Source organism: Cyprinus carpio, chromosome B4, assembly GCF_018340385.1.
Source record: "Cyprinus carpio isolate SPL01 chromosome B4, ASM1834038v1, whole genome shotgun sequence".
NCBI lineage: Eukaryota > Metazoa > Chordata > Actinopteri > Cypriniformes > Cyprinidae > Cyprinus > Cyprinus carpio.
This window is the reverse complement of record NC_056600.1, coordinates 16,828,408-16,849,514: the sequence shown is the minus strand read 5'-3', so window position 1 is coordinate 16,849,514 and position 21,107 is coordinate 16,828,408. Positions and strand designations below refer to the sequence as shown.

Here is a 21,107-nt window from a genome sequence, read left to right as displayed (position 1 = left end):
ATCTCTGAACACGTAAACTCTCATGCTCCCATTTTCACAGACTCTGACTCAAAGATGTAACAAGTTAAGTGAACACATAAAACATTTATAATAAAGCTGTATTTTTTATTCATCACAAACCTGAGCCCATTGCAAACCTGAAGTTATGTATAAAAAAAACTGACTTGAACCCACCCAAAATGGTTTGCCTTTAGCAGACCTCTAGCGTGAGCCTCTTTGATTGCTATAAGCAAAAACCTGTTTGCAAGAGTATGTACGTCACAGCACTTTGCTCTGGCAGCAATAACATCATCTATGAGCTAATGTGCGCGTGTGCTTGAGTTTGCTTGGCAGTGACATGTTTTAATCTGTTTGTTTCCCAGCCGCACACAGCAGCCCAGAGGCATTTGCCTTCATCCTCTACAGCTCCTCCAGATTAACACTGACCTCCTTTAATAAGCCTTGGCATCTTTCTCATCCTGGCATCTACTTACTTTCTTTGTAGATTTTTCCACCTCTTCTTCAATTATGCCTTTTGTTTGGCATTTGCTTTTAGGGAACTTTCACGCTAAAGATTTTGGCAAGAACCCGAATCCATTTGTTGTCCAGCGTTGTATAGAATTTAATCACCTCACTGTCGGTTCATAAGTTGAAACTGAACTGGCTAGGACCCGACATGAAGATGAATTGCAGTATGAATCTGAATTAGTTACTAATGCAATTCAAAGAATTGAATGACAAGCTTTCCTTTTTCTTGTGGACAATTACCTTTTTTGGGGTAAATTTCTCTCCTATCGAAGTAAAGGCATAAAACGCCAAAAAAAAAATGGAATTGGAACTAGTAAAAAATATAAAAGTACAAAGTGACTAGCAGAGGTAGAGGCTGAGAAAAACAATCTTGGGTTCAAAGCGAGCAGTCGAATCGTGTGACTACAGCTTTAATATTAGAAAAAGTGGACTGTGCCTGCTTGCTGTTCTTTGCACATTCTATCTGCATAACCTAATTTTGGGTGTCGTGCAAGAGCCCAGTGTAGTGAAGTAATTTGGGAACGTTTTGCCCACAGCTGCATTAGCATAAGAAAACACAAAGATTACATTCAGTATTGTCAGCAATAGAGAAACGCATCAAGAGTCCTTCATGAGCCCTTGATGCAGCCTTATTTTGCTGAGCTAGAACTAACTTGCCATGTATTGTGTGCGTACGCTTCATTTAAAAACTAATTACTGCAAAAGCGAATTCATTGTTAAACACCTTCCTATCCCACGGCCAGCAAAATTCCAAGGCGGAAGTTGCATGGAAGAGCGCAGTTTGCTTACTCAGTTCAGCATATTAAATAAACGCAGTGCTGGCCGATGATTGGGCGCTTTACTGAATGCCGGTGTATTTGCAGGTCTTGGAACAGTGGGATCCTCACAGCAGTCCCACAGCCAGTCTATCTCTCCATGCTCTCCCTCACAGCGCTCCATATCTGCATTCGCCTTCAGGTCCAGAGTTTGACCTGACCAAACCTGACCCCTATGACCTCTATGAGAAGTCCAGGGCTATCTATGAGAATAGGCGTAAGTAACTTCTTGCTAGCACCTAAAGCTAGCATTAATGCCTACTGCTGATCTGTGCTGTTTACTTACTGTATTTTTTCACTCCAAACAACAAACGCATTTCCTGCTGTACATGGCAAAATATATGTAGCAGTGTGTCCTAATGAGGCCCAATGTGCTAAAACAGATCACGATAAAAGCTATCTTTTCTGAGATTTAAATGAGTGACACAAAATTTTGGCAGCTACTTGATTTGTAATTCTGTAGCATTATGTTAAGTTGCCCCGCCCACAGTGAAATCTCATTGGTCGAATTTTCCACTCAATATTGCTGTAAAAAATGTAATGGAAGAAATCATAGCGTCAAATATCAGCTTTAGAAATGGAAGTTAAATTGAATTGTGTTGTACCAAATTTGTTACAAATGTTTGTATTTGTATTTTATTGCTGTTATTAATCCTGTCAGAGCTGTAGTCGAACGTCTGTTACCAAAATTAAATAGAGTTCAATATGGCCACTGAGTAAACTGAAATTAAACATCAGATATGTTCATCTACATCTTTCCGATTGGACCAAAAGTGACTTTTACTGGTGTGTTATTAGCTGGGTTTCCATCACCCTGCATTTATGCGCATTTTGAAGTATTGCATCAGAATCGAGTGATAGAAACACAAAAAGGTTTAATTCGCAAAAAAGTTTTTACGCTCGCTTGAGGTGGATTTTGACTAGTGCGAAAAAGGGTTAATGCGAATAATGGGAGATGGAAATGCATTTTGTGAATAAATTCCTCCAAATGCATCAAAAAAGTCATGTGACTGCGCTATGGGACGACAAATCCTGACTAACCAGCGGACCGATCTTGTTCCACAGCATCTGAAATGTTATGTTCATTCAGAAATTATAGTATAGTATTTCAATATAATTGCCTCCCAGAACTGATCACTTTCCAAACAGCAGCATCCACCTCCGAAAGCAATAACCGCATTCATTGTGTTTCGTTCGAGGTGCAAGTAATTTATTATATATGAAAATTATTATATTCTGTAGCTTCTCCTACTTTTCTTAGTGATGTATAGTGCCAGTTTATCAGGAAGTGACAATTTTGTCCTCTTTGACTCTTTGGATGGAAACGGTGCTTGTTTGCAAATGTTTTATGCGATATTCCGATTTTGCGCCTTAAATTAAATTCGAAACTTTGGATGGAAACCCGGCTATTGATTTGAGCCTGCTTAGAGCATGGTCTCGAGTGACCATGTCAGTTCATGTCAGCTCTCTCAGACTCAAAATAAAAATACTGTTTTGTTGTTGTCTCTCACAATGTTATCCTCCATGCTAAGTGTTCCGAGGTTGTTGTTTCTTGTCAGTTTGGAATTTTACCACAATGAGTTCTGTGGAGCTGCTCTGGGGTCTGGGAGAACTTTAGTGGTCTTAGTGACTTTGACGTTATATAACACTTTGCATTATTAATGCAGGTACTTTCTTAACCAAATTTAGAGACTTTACCACACATACAGGCTTTCTGAACTTTTTCAAGGTCCCTGTGAACCATATTCATTGCATTTTAATTAGAAGTGTATGTTTAATTCAGCAAATAGTTTGAAATGTATTAATTCATACAAATGTGAATATACTTATTACTGTACCTAAAATCTACTGCATATTGAACAAAAAAGTCTGAAATGTCAATAGAGTTAATGTTGCATTTCTAAAGGTGCTTTAAACTGATTGACAGTGATTAAATCGATAGAGGTCAACATGTTGTTCTGCTGCTAGCAGCCGTTTCTATTCATCTTCTGTCTGCTCTCCCATTATTGGTCACATCTTTGCTTCACTGTGCATTTGCATAAACTTTTTTCTACTGTTTTAAATCAGTAAGTGTGCTCTTCCTCATTAATGCTTCCTAGTCTATACCTCCTCTTTAATTTTGTATATAGTTTCTCTTTAGTATTCACAGCTGGCAATGACAGGTTGGCAGTGGAGATGTTGGTTAGTGTTGATGTTGTTTGATGATTATCTTATCTGATGCGCAATGATCCTCCATAGAATTATAAGAGGTTTTTGCTTTTTTATTATTATTATATTGCACAGACACTCTATTGTAGATACCCTGGTGATTTTAGATATGTTGTCCAAACAGTTTAGTTTCTCTTTAAGGTAAGTATGCTCGCTTAATCAATATTTATGTATTTGCTCTGAAATGGTTTTATATGCTACATTTTCAGTAATAGGAACTACCAGTCATTAAGAGTTAATCTATTTAAAGTGTGTTTTCCATGCTGTTCTTATTGACCGCAAAGAAAATTATTTAACCATTTTATATACAGTCGTTTAACAAACATCAACATTGAACTACTTATGTTGTATTGAAACATTTCAAACCATGCCAAATGTCTCACAGAGACTTCTGTGAACACAAATAATTTAATTCTGAACTGATTAATTTCAAAAGAGCTCATTTGAATCAAATGAATCAAACTCTAATGCAACTGAGGTTTAAATTAGAGAGCTTAACATCTTAACGCTGTCGTACTTGTGTCATTACACAAGCAGAGGGCACAAAACCAGCCTACTGCTGCAGTTGAATGAAAAGCATGTAAATCATCACAATATACACAATACTGTATACAATATATGGTTAAATATCACAAGAATAGTGGTTGCAAATGTGTTCTGAATCAGAATTAGTGTCAAGCTTGCACCTAGTTTAAATGCAATATACATACAGCATAATACATGGTCGTGTGTAGGTTTTCAGACAGAAATCTAGTGCCTGTCTGCTCTGAGCCAGGAGATGAACTTGAGTTCTATGATATTGTATAATTAAAAGCCCAAGATCAAGAACTGACTTCATGCATCCACTGTAAAAACACCAGTTGATCAGAATTGTGAAAGTATAGTTCACATAATTTTGTTATCAGTAGTGTCATGATGAAGATGCATTTTTGTGGGCATTGTATATTCACGTATATCTTCATTGCTTTGTAGCTTTTGGGCATTATATTAGTGAGACAGGTGATGTATATATTGTAGTTCGTATATTTCCAGGTGTGTGTGTTTGTATATTTTGTGATTTATGTTATTTATTTGTGTGTTTTATTTTTTTGGGTTCGTGTCTTCCTCGAGCAGCTCTCCCAGCTGACCCTTCCGGTGAGTAAATATATCTACACCCAAAACAGAAACAATCTGACAGAAGGAGTTCTGCATAAAATAAAGTCTGAAAGTTTGAAAATCATTTTTTATGACCGCTATATATTTTTTTTAATATTTGATATAAAGTTTGGCCTGCTGCAGATTGAGTTCTATTTCTGCATTTAGTATCATCAAAAAAAAAAAAAATTATTTTTGTCACCTGAAATCACATGCAATTTAATTAAAAAAATTAATAAATAAATAAATTTACACTGAATTTTAAGGACATTTTTCATCACAACTAGCTCTACTAAAAAATAAACTGTTCAATATTTGTTTAAACAATATTTGATATATATATTTTAAAAAGGCTGAAAAAATAGTATTTAGTATTTATGCGTTTACTCTGAAATGGTAATGAAAAAAAAGTCTAAATAAAAAGTACAGTGTCTTTTTATGCCTTATGCCTTGCATACCAAAATCATTCATAGGTACATCAAATAAAACTCCAATAAAATCTCTGAAAATCTAAGTATATTTTTTTTATAATTAAAAATATTAAGAGTCTGATTTCATTTTTTAAATACAGCTATTGTGACCTCTGTGAAATACTAAAGATTGAGAGAAATACTGGAGATAAGAGTTTTATTTTTTTACCAGCTTTTGCCACTTGTCATTCTCACTGCTTTGAGAATGAACCTCTCAATGCAGGTTCAAGAACATAAAATTAATCATTTTACAAATTATAAGTACTCGATGAACAGAAATGGGGGTCTTAAATGTCATCCAGAATACTAAATTACACTTAAAGGATGAGATTATTCTGGAGAAATGACTAAGTTGTGAGATAAATGTATGCTTTCATTGACAGTATCGGAGTTCCAGGAGGTGGAGGTGCACTTGCGCAGACAGAAATCCGGTTTTGGCTTCAGGATCCTGGGCGGAGAGGAACCAGGACAGCCTGTGAGTCCGGAGGCTCAGGAGAAGGCTCGTACTCTAGGACTAACCACACGCTTCCTAAACCAGAGCTCACTGCCATTTGCTAACATGATAACACATCTGTTCATCCACTTTAGTTTCTGTACGCAGCTTAAAGAGAGTCTGTAGTAACAGTGCTATGCATGTACAGATCCTGATTGGTGCAATCATCGAGAAGAGCCCAGCAGATAAAGATGGGCGTCTCCGGCCAGGAGATGAGCTGATGTCAGTCGATGGGATCCCTGTGACTGGAAAACCCCACCGTTACGTCATTGACCTCATGCATGGGGCGGCCCGGACTGGACAGGTTAAACTCACTGTACGAAGGAGAATTCAGACCACAGGTGAGAAATGGCTGATGTTTATTTCATTTGTCTACCAACAATAGCTATGATTCCATCCACCTATTTTATGTGCATTTTGGAATATCGCATAAAAAAAACACTGGATGGAAATGCCAAGATGCACATAAATTCTAAAAATGCGCATAAAAATCTTATGCGCACTATTGAGTTGGAAAACTTTTTGTCCAATAAGAAAAAATACACACTAAACTACGATGGAAACACTTTACCGAATAAATTCAACCATGTGCATCAAAAAAGTCATGTGACCAATCTCATTGCACAAGGTGCAACTAATTTATTATATATGAAAATTATTATATTAAGTGGGTTCTTCTACTTTTCTTGGTGATACTTAATGCCAGTTTATCAGGAAGTGATGATTTTGTTCTTTCTGACTCATTTGATGGACCGGTGCTTTATTCGCAACTGTTTTATGCGATATTTCAGTTTTGCGCATAAGTTAAATCTGAATCTTTGGATGGAAACATAGCTATTGTCCAACAGTGAACGTACATTTTTTAATACAGTGTCATATCTACTGTGTTTAATAGCAATTTGTGGTGGAAATTATATTTTTAACATTTTGGGTGGAAAGTGGCCACCTTCTTTGTCTTGCTAAGGCTAATTTTATTGCTACATTATATGTATCCTAAAAACACACAGTTAAACAAATACTTGAATATAAACAAGTTTCTGCATAATATTACAAATATTACAGCTTGAATGGAAATGAAACGCAATCATAATATTAAAAGTAGAGGTTGACTGACTGATCGGCCGGCCGATTAATCGGCCGATTTTGGGCATTTTTTGATTAATCGGCATCGGCCGATTGTGCTGCAAATTAGGCCGATTTATAGGCAGGCCCACCGACGGGCAGCTAAGCATTGTTGCAGAACTCCCTCTGAGGCTGTGTGAGAGATGGAGCAGCTCACACTCTGCAGCAGTGGCTTGATCACATACAGCTTCAGCTAATGGCAGGGCAAAACAGCCTGTTTCGGAATTACATTTCCGAATTACATTTTTCAGCATCATATATCGGCTGCCCGGATTTCTTAATATCGGCATCGGCCAGTGAAAAACCCCTATCGGTCGACCTCTAATTAAAAGTCGGGGGAAAAAAGCTTTAACACCACACAAGCAAGATAGCGAAACACATTTGACTATTTATTTGTTAAATCTGAACAAATATGTGATATTGGATAACTTTATTAGGGTTACAGTTGTTTGTTGTGATTGATATGACAACAACAGCAGAAAATTTGTATTTTCATTGTCATACAATAAATCATGAAATAATTCATGTTTATTTCAGCTAAAAATAAATTCAGCATAAAATATGCACTTGAAACACTTTCGAAAAATAACAAAAATAAATGATGGTAGTATGATACAAAGTTTCCAGTGTGGTTTTAATATGACGTTCATATATCAAAAGAGAAAAAAAACTGACATTTGTTTTAATAGTAATAAACCCTTGGGACATAAATCTCCTTGAAGTTGAAGAAAACCTTTAAAGGCTAAAGCTTGTTATTTCCTGAGAGTTACAGCAATTATAGATTGTTGCAAAGTATATATTCTTGTTATATGAAAAAGGTAATTAAGGTGATTGAGATAATGAAGCAGGATCTGTTATACTGTACCTCTGCTGCTTGTCATGTGTCCTCTGTCTCTCTCTCTCACTCTCTCTCTCTTTCTCTCTCTCTCTCTCTCTCTCTCTCTCTCTCTCTCTCTCTCCCTCTCTCGTCCACTCTGTCTAATAATTCTTGGTGTAGCTGAGGCTCAGATTTTGTGGCCTCTCAAGCTCTACCTTCTTCATCCTTTCTACTGTCTGACTCATCCTCTCAGTCTTATCATCCCTGGACAACCGTTTCTCGTCCATATAACCATGTTCCTTGTATTTCAGAGTCATTTTCTTTCTCGCTCTGTTATCTTCAGGTGAACCCTGTCCAGAGAACGGCCGCAGCCCTGGATCGACCCAGCACAGTTCCCCCAGGAGTGACTTCAACTCCAGAATGTTCTGTAACAACTCCGCCCCCTCTCAAAACTCCGCCCCATCTACCACAGGCTCCTCCCCACCAGACACTGTAGCCAGTCGGAATCTGCAGCCTAGTGATGTCACCATCCAGCGCAAGGAAAGCGAAGGGTTCGGGTTCGTTATTATCAGTTCTCTGAACAGGCCTGAGACCGCGGCTGCTGCTGGTAAGGAATAATTATTTTTGTACACTTCACATGCTTCAACTTTTTTTCAATCTGGGACGTTCCTTTACTGTAATAGCTCACTCAGGCTGGCTGCTCCAAAGGGTCATAGTGACTTTAAAAGTGCAGCATGTCCTCATGAACTGGTGTATTAATAATGGATGCACTTCTATTTGAGGGCTGAAGAGGCTAGTTACAATGTTCTAATGCAGCGCCCACGCTCGTATATAAAAACAGATCCACTAACAGGAAAGGACAGAGTGCAGATAGAGAGCTCTCTCGATGTATTACATAAAAAGTATTTGTGTGTGTGTGTGTGTGTGTGTGTGTGTGTGTGTGTGTGTGTGTGTGTGTGTGTGTGTGTGTTGTCAGCTGTGCCTCATAAGATTGGCCGCATCATTGAGGGAAGTCCGGCAGACCACTGTGGGAAGCTCAAGGTTGGAGATCGCATATTGGCTGTCAACAATCAATCTATCGTCAACATGCCGCATGCCGACATCGTCAAACTGATCAAGGACGCAGGACTCAGCGTCACACTCAGGATCATCCCTCAGGAGGGTGAGTTGATGCCCGTGGAACTGATTCTTACGCAAATATTGATTCTACACTAATTCTGCTAGTGAAGCGGCTATGTGTAAAAGCCATTTTGATGTAAAAATATTTTCTTTTATCTCAGTTTAATGTGCAGAGACAACTATAAGTAAGCCATTTATTGGTTGACTTCCTGAAGATTGCTCTGACATGTCAAATGGCTTAACCAATAGTGAGTTTGGGCGGGACTGCCTGTTTTTCTAGACAATGGAAGAGGTTGGGGCAGTGTCCATTTAGGAGCACTGTAGCTTTAAGAGCCCCTGACTTTTTTAGTAAAAATTCTCGTTATTTCAAACAAGTTATCCTTGTACAATTGTTTTCAAGCATAATTTAAGTATTTTTAGAATTTGAAATGCTATAACTGGTTTTTCTGAATGGTAGTTTGTGATAAAACTAGAGGGGGGTTGTGAGATTGTGCCTGAGATGTCAGAGCTAAAATAATTAAATACAAATGTTTAAAAAAAATACAATTTAAAATCACAAGAAAGTCATACAGGTTTGTGATTAAATGAATGTGAATAAATGATAACAGGATTTTCATTTTTGAGTGAACTATCCTTTTGAAATGCAAATTTACTTACTTGTTTAAGATACAGTATTTCAGCACAAGCCACCAGAAATCCCCTTTAAAGCGATAGTTCACCCCAAAATGAAAATTCTGTCATTAATTACTCACCCTCATGTCATTCCAAATCCGTGAGATCTTCGTTCATCATCAAAGCACAAATTAAGATTTTTTTTATGAATTATGAGAGCGCTCTGACCATCCAATCGAAAAAAAAAACGCAACTGTAATGTTCCCAGGTCCAGAAACATAGTAAGGACATCGGTTAAACAGTTCATATGACACAAGTGGATCAACTTGGGTTGGGGGGTGTTGTGGAGCATGCACATGAACGTAATCAGTGTTTTTTACGCTTAGGGGAAAGCATGCATATGCATTGTGATACTCTCCAAAATGACAGAAGACGGTAACTCGGGGGAGAAGAATTGGTGAATAAAGTTGTTAGTTTTTTTTTCTGTGCGCACAAAAAGTATTAAAGTAGCTTCGTAAAACTGAAGTTGAGCCCCTGATGTCACATGGATTGTTTTACCGATGTCCTTACTATGTTTCTGGACCTGGGAACATTACAGTTGCGTTTCTGTCGATGGGAGGGTCAGAGATTTGTGCTCTGATGATGAACGAAGGTCTTACGAGTTTTGAACGACATGAGGGTGAGTAATTAATGACAGAATTTTCATTTTGGGGTGAACTAACCCTTTAACTATTCAATTGCATTCTTTTTCATGCAACCATGCTTCCTTTCTGTGTAAATTATGTTTATTATAGATTCTGCCTTGTTAAAAATTTTAACGCTGTGCAGTTTAACAAAGTATGGCAGATTATGGTAGTCTGCTGTATACTTCATGAACTAGCACTCAGAACCAGCCTCCAAAACGGAAACTTGTGCCATGCAAATTGCGTTCACAGATTTTGGGCATGTTTGCGATGTTATTTTATTTGCATAATTATTTCAGTGCATTTAGTGGTAAAATATCAGACAGTACAAGCAAACTGTACTTATGCATTACTTAAACTATTGCTTTAGAAGTAAAAATACCTGTGTTACAAATAAAAGCTCTGAAAATAGCTTAGCTTTTTGTCTTGTCTCCATTTTTCAGAGACAAACAGCACACCTTCTGCAGGCAGTTCAGAGAAGCAGAGCCCTATGGCCCAGCCCAGTCCAGTTTGCCAACCCAGCACTGTGAACCAAACCGGGGCTGCACCTCCACCTAACTCCACCCCTCAACCCAACTCTGCACCTCAACTCAGCTCCATAACGCAGACTACTTCAGAAGCACAACCGAGCCCTGTCACTCAAACCAGCCCAGCCAATCAGCCCAGCTCAGTGACCCAACAGAACCCGCCCACCCAGCCCTCCACAGTGCCAGTACAGATCTACAGCCATGACTGCAGGCAAGGCACCAACAAAATTACATTATTACTTAAATATATTGTATAAATTGGTTTACTAGTTTAACCACTGCTCTGTGAAATTTCACGGAGCGAAATCAAGTCATTTCAATAGAAATCCATATGATCGTTAATTTTGTGTGAGGGTAAAATCAGTAAAAAATTGCTGTAGAAATCTGCTTAGCTTGAAAGTGTAAATCGGGAATTTTTTTTGCAGACAAATTTTTGCTAATGTTACCACACCCTTGTATGTTATGACTGATATTAATAAATAAAAAAATTGTACACTAAAAAATTCAAATATCATTTTAAATGCTAATGGTTTGAGACATCACAGCCTTATTATGTACTGCATGAAGTATATGAATTATATATATTTTGCTGGAAATTTTTGTTAATCAATATGGAGCTGAAATATTGTACATCCCTAATATTTTAATGGATAAATTCAAGTCAAACTTCTTTTGTAATCAAGTTAAAACTGTACAAAAGTTCACTATTTATGGAGTGAATCTGAACCTCTCGGACTCACAGACTCTCTCTCACTATTAGGTTGTTGCGTAAAATCACTTAACTCTTACAGAACTGAATAATTTACCTACATGGCTCTTTAAAACAGTTTTTAATCATTTATATATCCTGCAGGGACCAATGATTTCACTTCCTCTCCATGCTCACTCAAGTTTCAATATACACCCAAGAGCTCCTCAGGCTTTGCCATTTTCAACAGAACATTATCCTACATTAAACTTTAAAATTCATTAGAGCGGTAGCTCCGTCAGTGGTAAGTCGGTTTCGGCGGCATCCGCTGGAAAACAGAGTAAATAGTAAATATTATGAGAGAATCTCCTTGTTCTTGTATATATATATATATATATATATATATATTTGTTTGTTTTTTTTGCAGATTTTTTGCAGATTGCAGCTGATAAAAGCTACAGTACTATTTTAAATTGACACATTTTTGCAGACAAGTTTGATAAGAAATTGCCATAAAAACTCTGTAGAAGAATGCATAAGAGTCAGCATCACCAAATGCCATTGGTTCTGCTCTGATTGGTTGTTCAGCTACAGGTCAGAGGTAAAAGCAAGACAGGATGTAAAACCCGATATTCGACAGCCATTCACTGATTACCGCCAACCCCCAGTGGACTACCGACACCCTCCTGTAGCAGACTACCGACAGCCACCAACGCTCGATTACAGACACCCCCCACTGCTGGACTACAGGCAGCTGTCCACTGACCCTCGCACCTTCCCCTTACCGGACTACAGGATGCCACAGGTAGCTTTCAAACACTAGAATACAAAAGCACACTGATATCGTAATTCATCACTGAAATGGCTATGTGGCACTGCTAGTTCATTTCCATAAAGAATGTGTTATGCGTGCCCATAAAATGTCCATAATATGTTTATGTGTGCTTGCAGGATTTTGATTTCTTCACGGTTGAGCTGGAAAAGGGTATGAAAGGTTTTGGCTTTAGTATCCGTGGAGGCCGTGAGTATAAGATGGATCTGTTCGTTCTGCGATTGGCTGAAGACGGACCAGCAATACGCAATGGAAGAATGAGGGTGAGCTCTATCTTTCTGTCTATCTATCTATCTATCTATCTATCTATCTATCTATCTATCTATCTATCTATCTATCTATCTATCTATCTATCTGTCTATCTATCTATCTATCTATCTATCTATCTATCTGTCTGTCTGTCTGTCTGTCTATCCATCATCTTCTGTCTGTCCATCAATCTATCCATCCATTCATCCATCCATCAATCCATCCATCCATCCATCAATCCATCCATCCATCCATCCATCCATCATCTGTCTGTCTTTATGTCTGTCTGCCTGTCCTTCCATCCATCCATCCATCCATCCATCTTTTCATTCATCCATCCATTATCTGTCTGTCTATCTCTATGTCTGTTGGTCTGTCTGTTCGTCAATCTATCCATCCATCCATTCATCATCTGTCTTTCTGTCTGTCTGCCTGTCCGTCCGTCCTTCTTTTCATTCATCCATCCATCTTTTGTCTGTCTATCTCTATGTCTGTCGATCTGTCCATTCGTCGATCTATCCATCCATGCATCATCTGTCTGTATGCCTTTCCTTCCGTATGTTCATCCATCCATCTACATCTGTCTGTCTGTCTGTCTGTCTGTCTGTTTTTCTGCCTGTCCATCCATCCATCCATCATCTGTCTTTCTTTGTCTGCCTGTCCTTCCGTCCATCCATCCATCCATCCATCATCTGTCTTTCTTTATATCTACCTGTCCTTCCATCCGTCCATCATCATCTGTCTTTCTTTATATCTACCTGTCCTTCCATCCATCCATCATCTGTCTCTCTTTCTGTCTGCCTCTCCTTCTGTCCGTCCATCCATCCATCCATCATCTGTCTTTCTTTATGTCTGCCTGTCCTTCCATCCATCCATCCATCATCTGTCTTTCTTTATATCTACCTGTCCTTCCATCCATCCATCATCTGTCTCTCTTTCTGTCTGCCTGTCCTTCTGTCCGTCCATCCATCCATCCATCATCTGTCTGTCCATCAATCTATCCATCCATTTATCCATCCATCCATCAATCCATCCATCCGTCCATCATCTGTCTTTCTTTCTGTCTGTCTGTCTGCCTGTGCTTCCAACCGTCCATCCATCCATCTTTTCATTCATCCATCCATCATCTGTCTGTCTATATCTATGTCTGTTGGTCTGTCTGTTCTTCGATCTATCCATCCATCCCTTCATCCATCATCTGTATGTCCGTCGATCTGTCCATCCATTAGTGTTGTTTTTGGTGGCCTGTGTTAATTTTAGTCTTAGTCTAGTCTTTGTGTGAAGCTGTCATTTCAGTTTTTATTACTTTTAGTCACGTTCATACTCTTTTTAGTCTAGTCCAGTTTTAGTCGACAAAAACTGATTACATTTTAGTCTAGTTTTAGTCAAAGAAAACTGATGACATTTAGTCTAGTTTTAGTCAATGAAAATGGTATTTTAGTCTCTTTTTAGTAATGCTATTCTATTTTAAACAAGGTTATCTTATTGTATTATTGTTACCTTATAGACTCAAGAATACATCCATTCCAGACACGGAAGACTCTCTGATTTGAATTTACAACATTTATTTTACCAACCAAACATGTTAGAAGTACACACACATAAATTTAAATAAAAGAAATAATAATAAAAAACATAATAATAATAATAATCTGCTAATTTTTCTCCCAAAGATGAACCCCGGCTGGCCGGCCATTGGTCCCTTTCTCTGTGTCAAGGCTTATTTATACTCGACGTGTCCGCAATTTCGCTTCGGTGAGCTTGGAAAATATGACATCATCACGGTGTTGCCGGAAGTTCGCTTTGAGTGCGCGCAAACAAATTTCGCGTGGCAGAGTGCACAGCATTTTTGTAACTTTACGCATAGCTCCGCATCCGAACATGCACGAGTTCTAGCCAAACATGCACGTCTGTGTCGGCGTTTGTGTAAAACAGAAGCAGTTTAATGTGAAGTTCAAACTCCATCAGGTGCTTTTTGATGGAAAACGCTTTTTTTGGAAAAAAATGTTTGCATAGTTTGTCCAAGGCTTCTTATTTGTAGTATGTTTTATTTTTATTGTATAAAATAGAATTAGAATTCATTTAGATAATAATTATACACTATTTGCTTAAAGTTGTGTTGTGTTTGATGCATAATACAGCCAATAGTTTAAGATTGTCTTAAGTTTGTACATAAAGAAATTATTAATTCATCAACTCATTCATCACAAAACTTGTACTGGCAAATGACTTCTTCTCACCGGTGATTCCCGACGGTTTTAGAGGACAAGTACTCCTCTCGCTCCCCTGTCGTTTCAAATAGTACAATGGCGAACGTGACAAGTATAAAAGCCTCGTCCGTTTGGGAAGGTGTGCTCGCATTCAGCGGAGCCAGGCGAAAGTATAAATCCTGCTTAACTTTGTTTGTTGTCATTTTCTAAATAATGCCGTGAGTGGGACTTGAGGAAGTGACGTCGGTCGCGTCTGCGCAGTGAGACACAGGAAACAGAAATACTGCAAAATAATAATAATAACGACTATACGAGACAAAATAACATTAAAACATTTAATTTCGTCTTGTGTTGGTAAACGAAAATGAAGAGACATTTTAGCATAGTTTTTATTTTGTAAACCACATTTAGTCTCGTTTTTATTCATCAACGATATTGCATTATACATTTAATTATAGTCATCGTCACAAGACCAGCATTTACGTTGTGTCTCGTCTTGTTTTCGTCACATGATAAAGGTTCTTTGATGATGATATTTAGTCATAATTTTAATTAACGAAAGCAACACTACCATCCATCCATTCATCATCTGTCTTTCTGTCTGTCTGCCTGTCCGTCCTTCTTTTCGTTCATCCATCCAACTTCTGTCTGTCTATCTCTATGTCTGTTGGTCTGTCCGTTCGTTGATCTATCCATCCATGCATCATCTGTCTGTATGCCTGTCCTTCCGTATGTTCATCCATCCATCTACATCTGTCTGTCTGTCTGTCTGTTTTTCTGCCTGTCCATTCATCCATCCATCCATCCATCATCTGTCTGTCTTTATGTCTGCCTATCCTTCCATCCATCCATCCATCATCTGTCTTTCTTTATGTCTGCCTGTCCTTCCATCCATCCATCCATCCATCGTCTGTCTTTCTTTCTGTCTGCCTGTCCTTCTGTCCGTCCATCCATTCATCCATCATCTGTATGTCCCTGTCTGTCTATTGGTCTGAACATCCAACCATCCATCCATCTATCCATCTATCATCGGTCTATCTCTGTCTGTCTGTCTGTCTGTCCTTTTATCTATCCATCCATCCATCATCTGTCTTTCTGTATGTCTATCTATCTATCTATCTATCCATCCGCCCATCTATCCTGTTCTGCTGCTGTTCTGTTGCTGGTTCAGCTCATATATCCGTAATGAAGCTGTCATAGTTAATGTGAATAAAACAGTCCCCTAAGGATATTCTACCTCTCATTACAGCCTTTCATATTTAGTCCATTACCTGCAGATCACACACAGTGACCGTTCCCTTCCATTCAAGAGCCTCAGTTCTGACAGTAAACATCATCCTCTCTTTTTTTGGGGCATGAATATATCCACACACAGCACAAAATGCCTTTTGAATCTATAATTAGTTTGTGGTGGAACAGACCCATGGTATTTAAAAAGTCCATTAAGCATGAAGTCATACAGTCCCCAGTAGACGCTGCTGCTGCTGCTGCTGCTGCTGCTGCTGCTACTGTAGATTTCCACACATGCCCTCTAGATACACCAAAAACACGAGAGAGCTGCTGACGCTGCTATCTGCGATGCTTTTACTTACACTTTCCACCCCAGAGGTCAGAGGAACCGGCCCCAGACATAGTGTAGGAACAAAAAACGAGACACTTCTGTCAGTAATGAGAGAGTTGAGGGTCATACTGCTCTCTGCCCCTCATTCAAACAAGATCTTAACGAGTCATAAAAAACTTGCCGCCCATCACTGGCAGCGACCTGCCTGGACTTCCAGATTATACAGACCATTTGAGAGGAATTCTCCATTTGTTACTATAATTGGCTCGTTCTTTTTCCCCAGCCCCTTGCCAATTAGTCCAAAGGAAAAAGGACAAGTTAATTGAACTTAATGCTCAGCATCAGTATACGCTTCTCCTGTTTTAGTGGTGCCAATATTTTCATAATTATACAACCTTTGTCTATATTATTTGTTTGTGTGTTAAGGGAGAATATGATAGCATTTTTAAAGAAGGTGATAAACTGCTTTTCCTATTTTATTTTTTTTACAGCCGTATTTTAACTACGATGCAGAATTAATGCTCAATATTTTTTTTATTATATGTTTATAATTAGTATTTTTTAAGTTATGTTTTCTTTCACAATAGCAAACTATTGTTAGGCCACTGCAGTAAAAACATGCATTGTTATATAAAATTAAGAAGGATCACAACAGAAAGTAATTATTTTTAACATAACACTTGAAAAATGTTGTCAGAGCAAGACACTGAAAAAGTGGTGAGATAAATCCATCTGCATGAGAACATAGAAAAACAACAACAAAATGTGTTTGTTCAATGGGGTGACTGAGAGATATTTAACGAATGAACAGGCAAAAAAATCTATAGCCTTTTTATTAAACAAAACTATCTTAGCCCACACACAAATGAGACCTAAGGATTATGCATAATAACAGGAATACTGCTCACAGCAAATGATCTCACAGTCATTTTCTTGAAATGTGTTGTTAAAGGCGTTGGATTCGCTACACAAGTGGCACTTTGATAGCTGTGCTTTAATGCAGATGAATTTAGAGACACAACTGCTGCTAGAAATATTAATATAAAACAAATGATGAAAAAATAATAAGTTGGTGGGCAACTAATTGTAGTAATATTGATCATACCGGCTTCCTTTGAATCAAACAAGGGCAATTAACCAGTCCCTCATTATCCTCGATAGTCATAGACCTTCCTCACAGTGGATGAAGAGCATCAGTATTGTAGCTCATAGAAACCTTGTACCCATGATTCATTCATCCAGCTATGTTAATTCTGAAATTAATTAGTACTCGATCTCATTCATGACTGCTAATGCTGATTAGCGCTTAACCGAAACAGCCGACATGAGTTATGGACCTATATTGATCCTACTGAATAATTATCCTTAATAAATGATAGTCATATTAATTTTATCATTAAAACCAGAGAGGGTGCAATTCAAAGCTGTCAGAAAATAATTACTGCTGTTCTGTCACATCTGTCTTCGCAGTCTTGGGTATCTGAATGCTAGATAAACATTCTGGAGAGTAGGCTGTTTGCTCAGAATGGATTTTCCATCAAAAACACTTTTTCAAGTCGTATTTTGTCTGTTTTGCAGGTTGGTGATCAGATCATTGAAATAAATGGGGAGAGCACGAGGGATATGACCCATGCTCGGGCCATTGAGCTCATCAAATCGGGGGGCCGTAGAGTTCGCCTGCTGCTCAAGAGAGGCACAGGGCAGGTCCCTGAATATGGTAGGTTTACACAGGCTGTCTGAACACGTACTTTACTGCTCACAAATGTCTACAGTATTAGCTCACTTAGTTTACAGGGTCTCAAGAGATGGAGTAACCTACAGTTTGTCTCATTACAAGACAGATCTTTGGAGGAGGTGATGTTTTATTGGGTAATGTATAAAGAAATGTATAATATAGCGGATTGGCAGGAGATCACAGCATACATTTACAAATATGTTGTGAAATAACTTATTCACACCAGGAGGACAGTATGTGCAGTTGACAGGTTTGATTTGATATTAATATTCTGCTCTCAATGGGAATTTCTAGTAACGTTAGATCATTTTAGAAAAAGGTCATCCATCAATAACAGTTTTTCTCAATTGCTTTAGCTAATTTTTTGGAACAGTCTTAAAAGGGTCATGAACTGCCTTTGTTTTTTATTTTGTACTGTTATCTGAGGTCCACTAATAATGTTATCAAGATTTTTGCATCAAAAAACATAATTTAGAAGTAAAAAGTCCTGTTAACCTCCCTCATCAGAACACTCTGTTTGAATAGCATTGCGGATTGTCGATTTGGAAGTAAACACCCACTGCTATGATTGGCGTAGTTGCATATGTTTGACAGTGTACATTCCTCATAGATAAATGGTGCTGTGATTTAGGTCAAAAATGCATAAATGAGTCAATGGATGAGCTGTAAGAAGAGACAAAGCAATAGTGATCACATAATAAAAACAGTTACTCACACTTGTGTGTTGCGACATTACTGTCAGATCCAATATAGTCAACAAAGCATCGTCTTTCAATCTTTTTGAAAATCCTGCATCGATTTGTGCCTTGTTTGTAAACGAATCCGTGGTAAAATGAAATGAACAAAGGACCAATCAAGGGAGTTTTGATTTCTCAGTTCATGACCCCTTTAAAATCCTCTAAACTGTAATTACAACTAACAAAAATGTTTGTTTTATGGGAAATCACAACACAAAATGTAGTAACTCAACCAAAAATGTAATTCATGCTTCACAACCTAGTTATTGTGTCATTAAATTGGCTAATTGAAATTTTTTTGGACACAGACTATACAAAAATATAATTTAGTGTGTCTAATTGAACTTTTTAGATTTCAAGAATAAGTAAAATACAGGTTATGCTCAAACTTTTGTTATTCTGCAAAACAGGTTGCATCACTTCCGGTTCAGGCCTTTTGTATGTTTCTTTAAATATGGAACTGTTTTACTCAAGATGCCTTCAAAGAAGATACCAAAGATGATCAAAACCGATGTCCATCACATATTCAGATTGATATCTAAAAGTTTTAAATTTTTCTTCTTCTCACAAACATTCTAATATTAAAAAAGAATAAAATGGCAACAATAAAACAGCTAGCTGATTACCTTACAAGTCCTCAGTTCATCGGTTCGTACTGCTGTTAACACTTTCTACAACAGGCAATAAAGGAATGTTTTAGTTGTGAAGAACATGACAAGTTCACTGAGAATTAACTAAGAAGTTTTGATCAGCAAGTCATGTGCATTTGGTTATTCTGTAAATTCTAGACTGTTGTACTGTACATACTCTTTTAGGCATGTGCCAAAACATGTACAACTTGCATAAAATTAATAAGAAATTTAAATGCTGTAAATGCAACAAACTGTTCAATGATCTGAACTTACTGTTTTGAGAGAAAAAAATCTGATTCAAGTCAAGAATTGAGCCAAGCGATTGAGAAAAACCATTCTCTTGTACACTAATATTTAATAACCCTGAAATATTTCCTGCTAACACAACACTTCTTTAACATGACTTTGACGGCATGCTCTTCGTATTAATGCAGATATAGCAAGTCGTCTTCTCTTTCATCAATTTTATGGCTGTCAGTAAATAATTCTCACTTCCGTTCTCAATTTTCCTCGCTGAATACTATCTCAGCACTGATCTTAATACTGTCTTAGCCTGTGGCTACTGTTCTAACCCTAATGATTGGTCTAGGTTGTTACTTCGCCTCTTATAGGAATGGTACCTTCCAGTCTCTCCATGTGCATGAAAAGTGACAACCATGGCTCCCCCTATTTCTTCCTAATGGGCCATCCTAAAGACACGGTTTGTAACAGAATGCATGCATTCTAACACACCATTCATCATTCTTTCTTGGAGTGCTGTGGTTTGGATTGTTGTTTTTTATGTATATGTATTTTTTATTTTGTTTTGTTTATTTAATTTATATGTATATAAAATATATGTATACATTATATCATATATACAGTAGTTTTAAACATTGTGTATTTTGTATCTGAATCTGTGTTAGTGAATGTAACTCACATGTACTGTAAGCTGTCTTTTTGTAATATAATATTATTAGTCTTAGTTTTGGTATGCAGACATTATACACACAGAGTACCTATAAAACAAGCACAATAATCTTCATTCATTCACCACAGTCACAGTTGTGAGAAAATGGTTATTTCAGTGTATGTTTTGAGCAGTGACTTAAATTAATAATTGAACTGATTCTTTAAAGCAAACAAGCAAACTTATTCACATAAATGAATCGCATTTCCCAAATTTATTCTAATTAAGTTTAAATCAGAGATCCTATTAAATTATCTCTGCACTAGCGCTCTAACATTCAAGTTGCAAGCAAACCTTGCCTACCGATGTTGTCTTTAGGAATTTTTAATGGTCTAATAAAAAGTGCATTAAAATCATTGCGAATTTATATCACCAACTAATAATATTGTATTTATTCTGAATATTCAATATATTGTCTATATATTCTCCTACTCAAGTCATACAGAGAAAGCATATGTCTAGTAAAATTCACACATTGAAAGGGAAACAGCAGATCTACCCCTAGACGCACGTACCCTCTTAGCATTCTTGTAACTGACTCTCCATTGTGATGAAAACTTAACTCCTATGAGCTTCTAACAGCCATTGAAACAACACTATGCGCACTTTCCTTTGAATTCTGCTCACACTTGGCCATCTCTTCTCATGCGTTTAGTATCCCGCTGAGATCTCAGTGGCGCCACAGAAACCTAGCTGAAATACAGTCATCATGGGATGGTTGTGTCAGCCTCTACGGTTTTATATTCCATACCTGTCGTCTGTTTCACAGTGAAAAACCCTTTATGAGCTTGGATTCGTCTTTTTCCTCTATATGCCAGTGATTTTTGTTACACTTGGGCCATATAAACAAGAGAAATTGACCCCAGTAGAGAAAGAAACAGCTAGCGCAGAGACACAATGATACATAATTGTTTACACTTGCCATATTTCCCTGTATTTGAAGCTTAATGATAAAGAGATGCTGTTGTAGGTGTTTGTTTTCTTGTGTTGAAATGAATTCCCAGCCA

At 37.6% G+C, this 21,107-nt stretch overlaps 1 protein-coding gene across 1 annotated transcript in view; it reads left to right on the top strand.

Annotated features, from left to right (window-relative positions):
• LOC109061655 (membrane-associated guanylate kinase, WW and PDZ domain-containing protein 2-like) overlaps positions 1-21,107 on the top strand; it is a 181,042-nt gene that overhangs the window by 156,177 nt on the left and 3,758 nt on the right. The window contains 9 exon segments of the mRNA XM_042722226.1: positions 1,371-1,539; positions 5,476-5,609; positions 5,776-5,968; positions 7,910-8,173; positions 8,543-8,728; positions 10,424-10,718; positions 11,784-12,000; positions 12,147-12,290; positions 17,626-17,764. Of these exon segments, the coding sequence (XP_042578160.1) occupies positions 1,371-1,539; positions 5,476-5,609; positions 5,776-5,968; positions 7,910-8,173; positions 8,543-8,728; positions 10,424-10,718; positions 11,784-12,000; positions 12,147-12,290; positions 17,626-17,764 (1,741 nt within the window).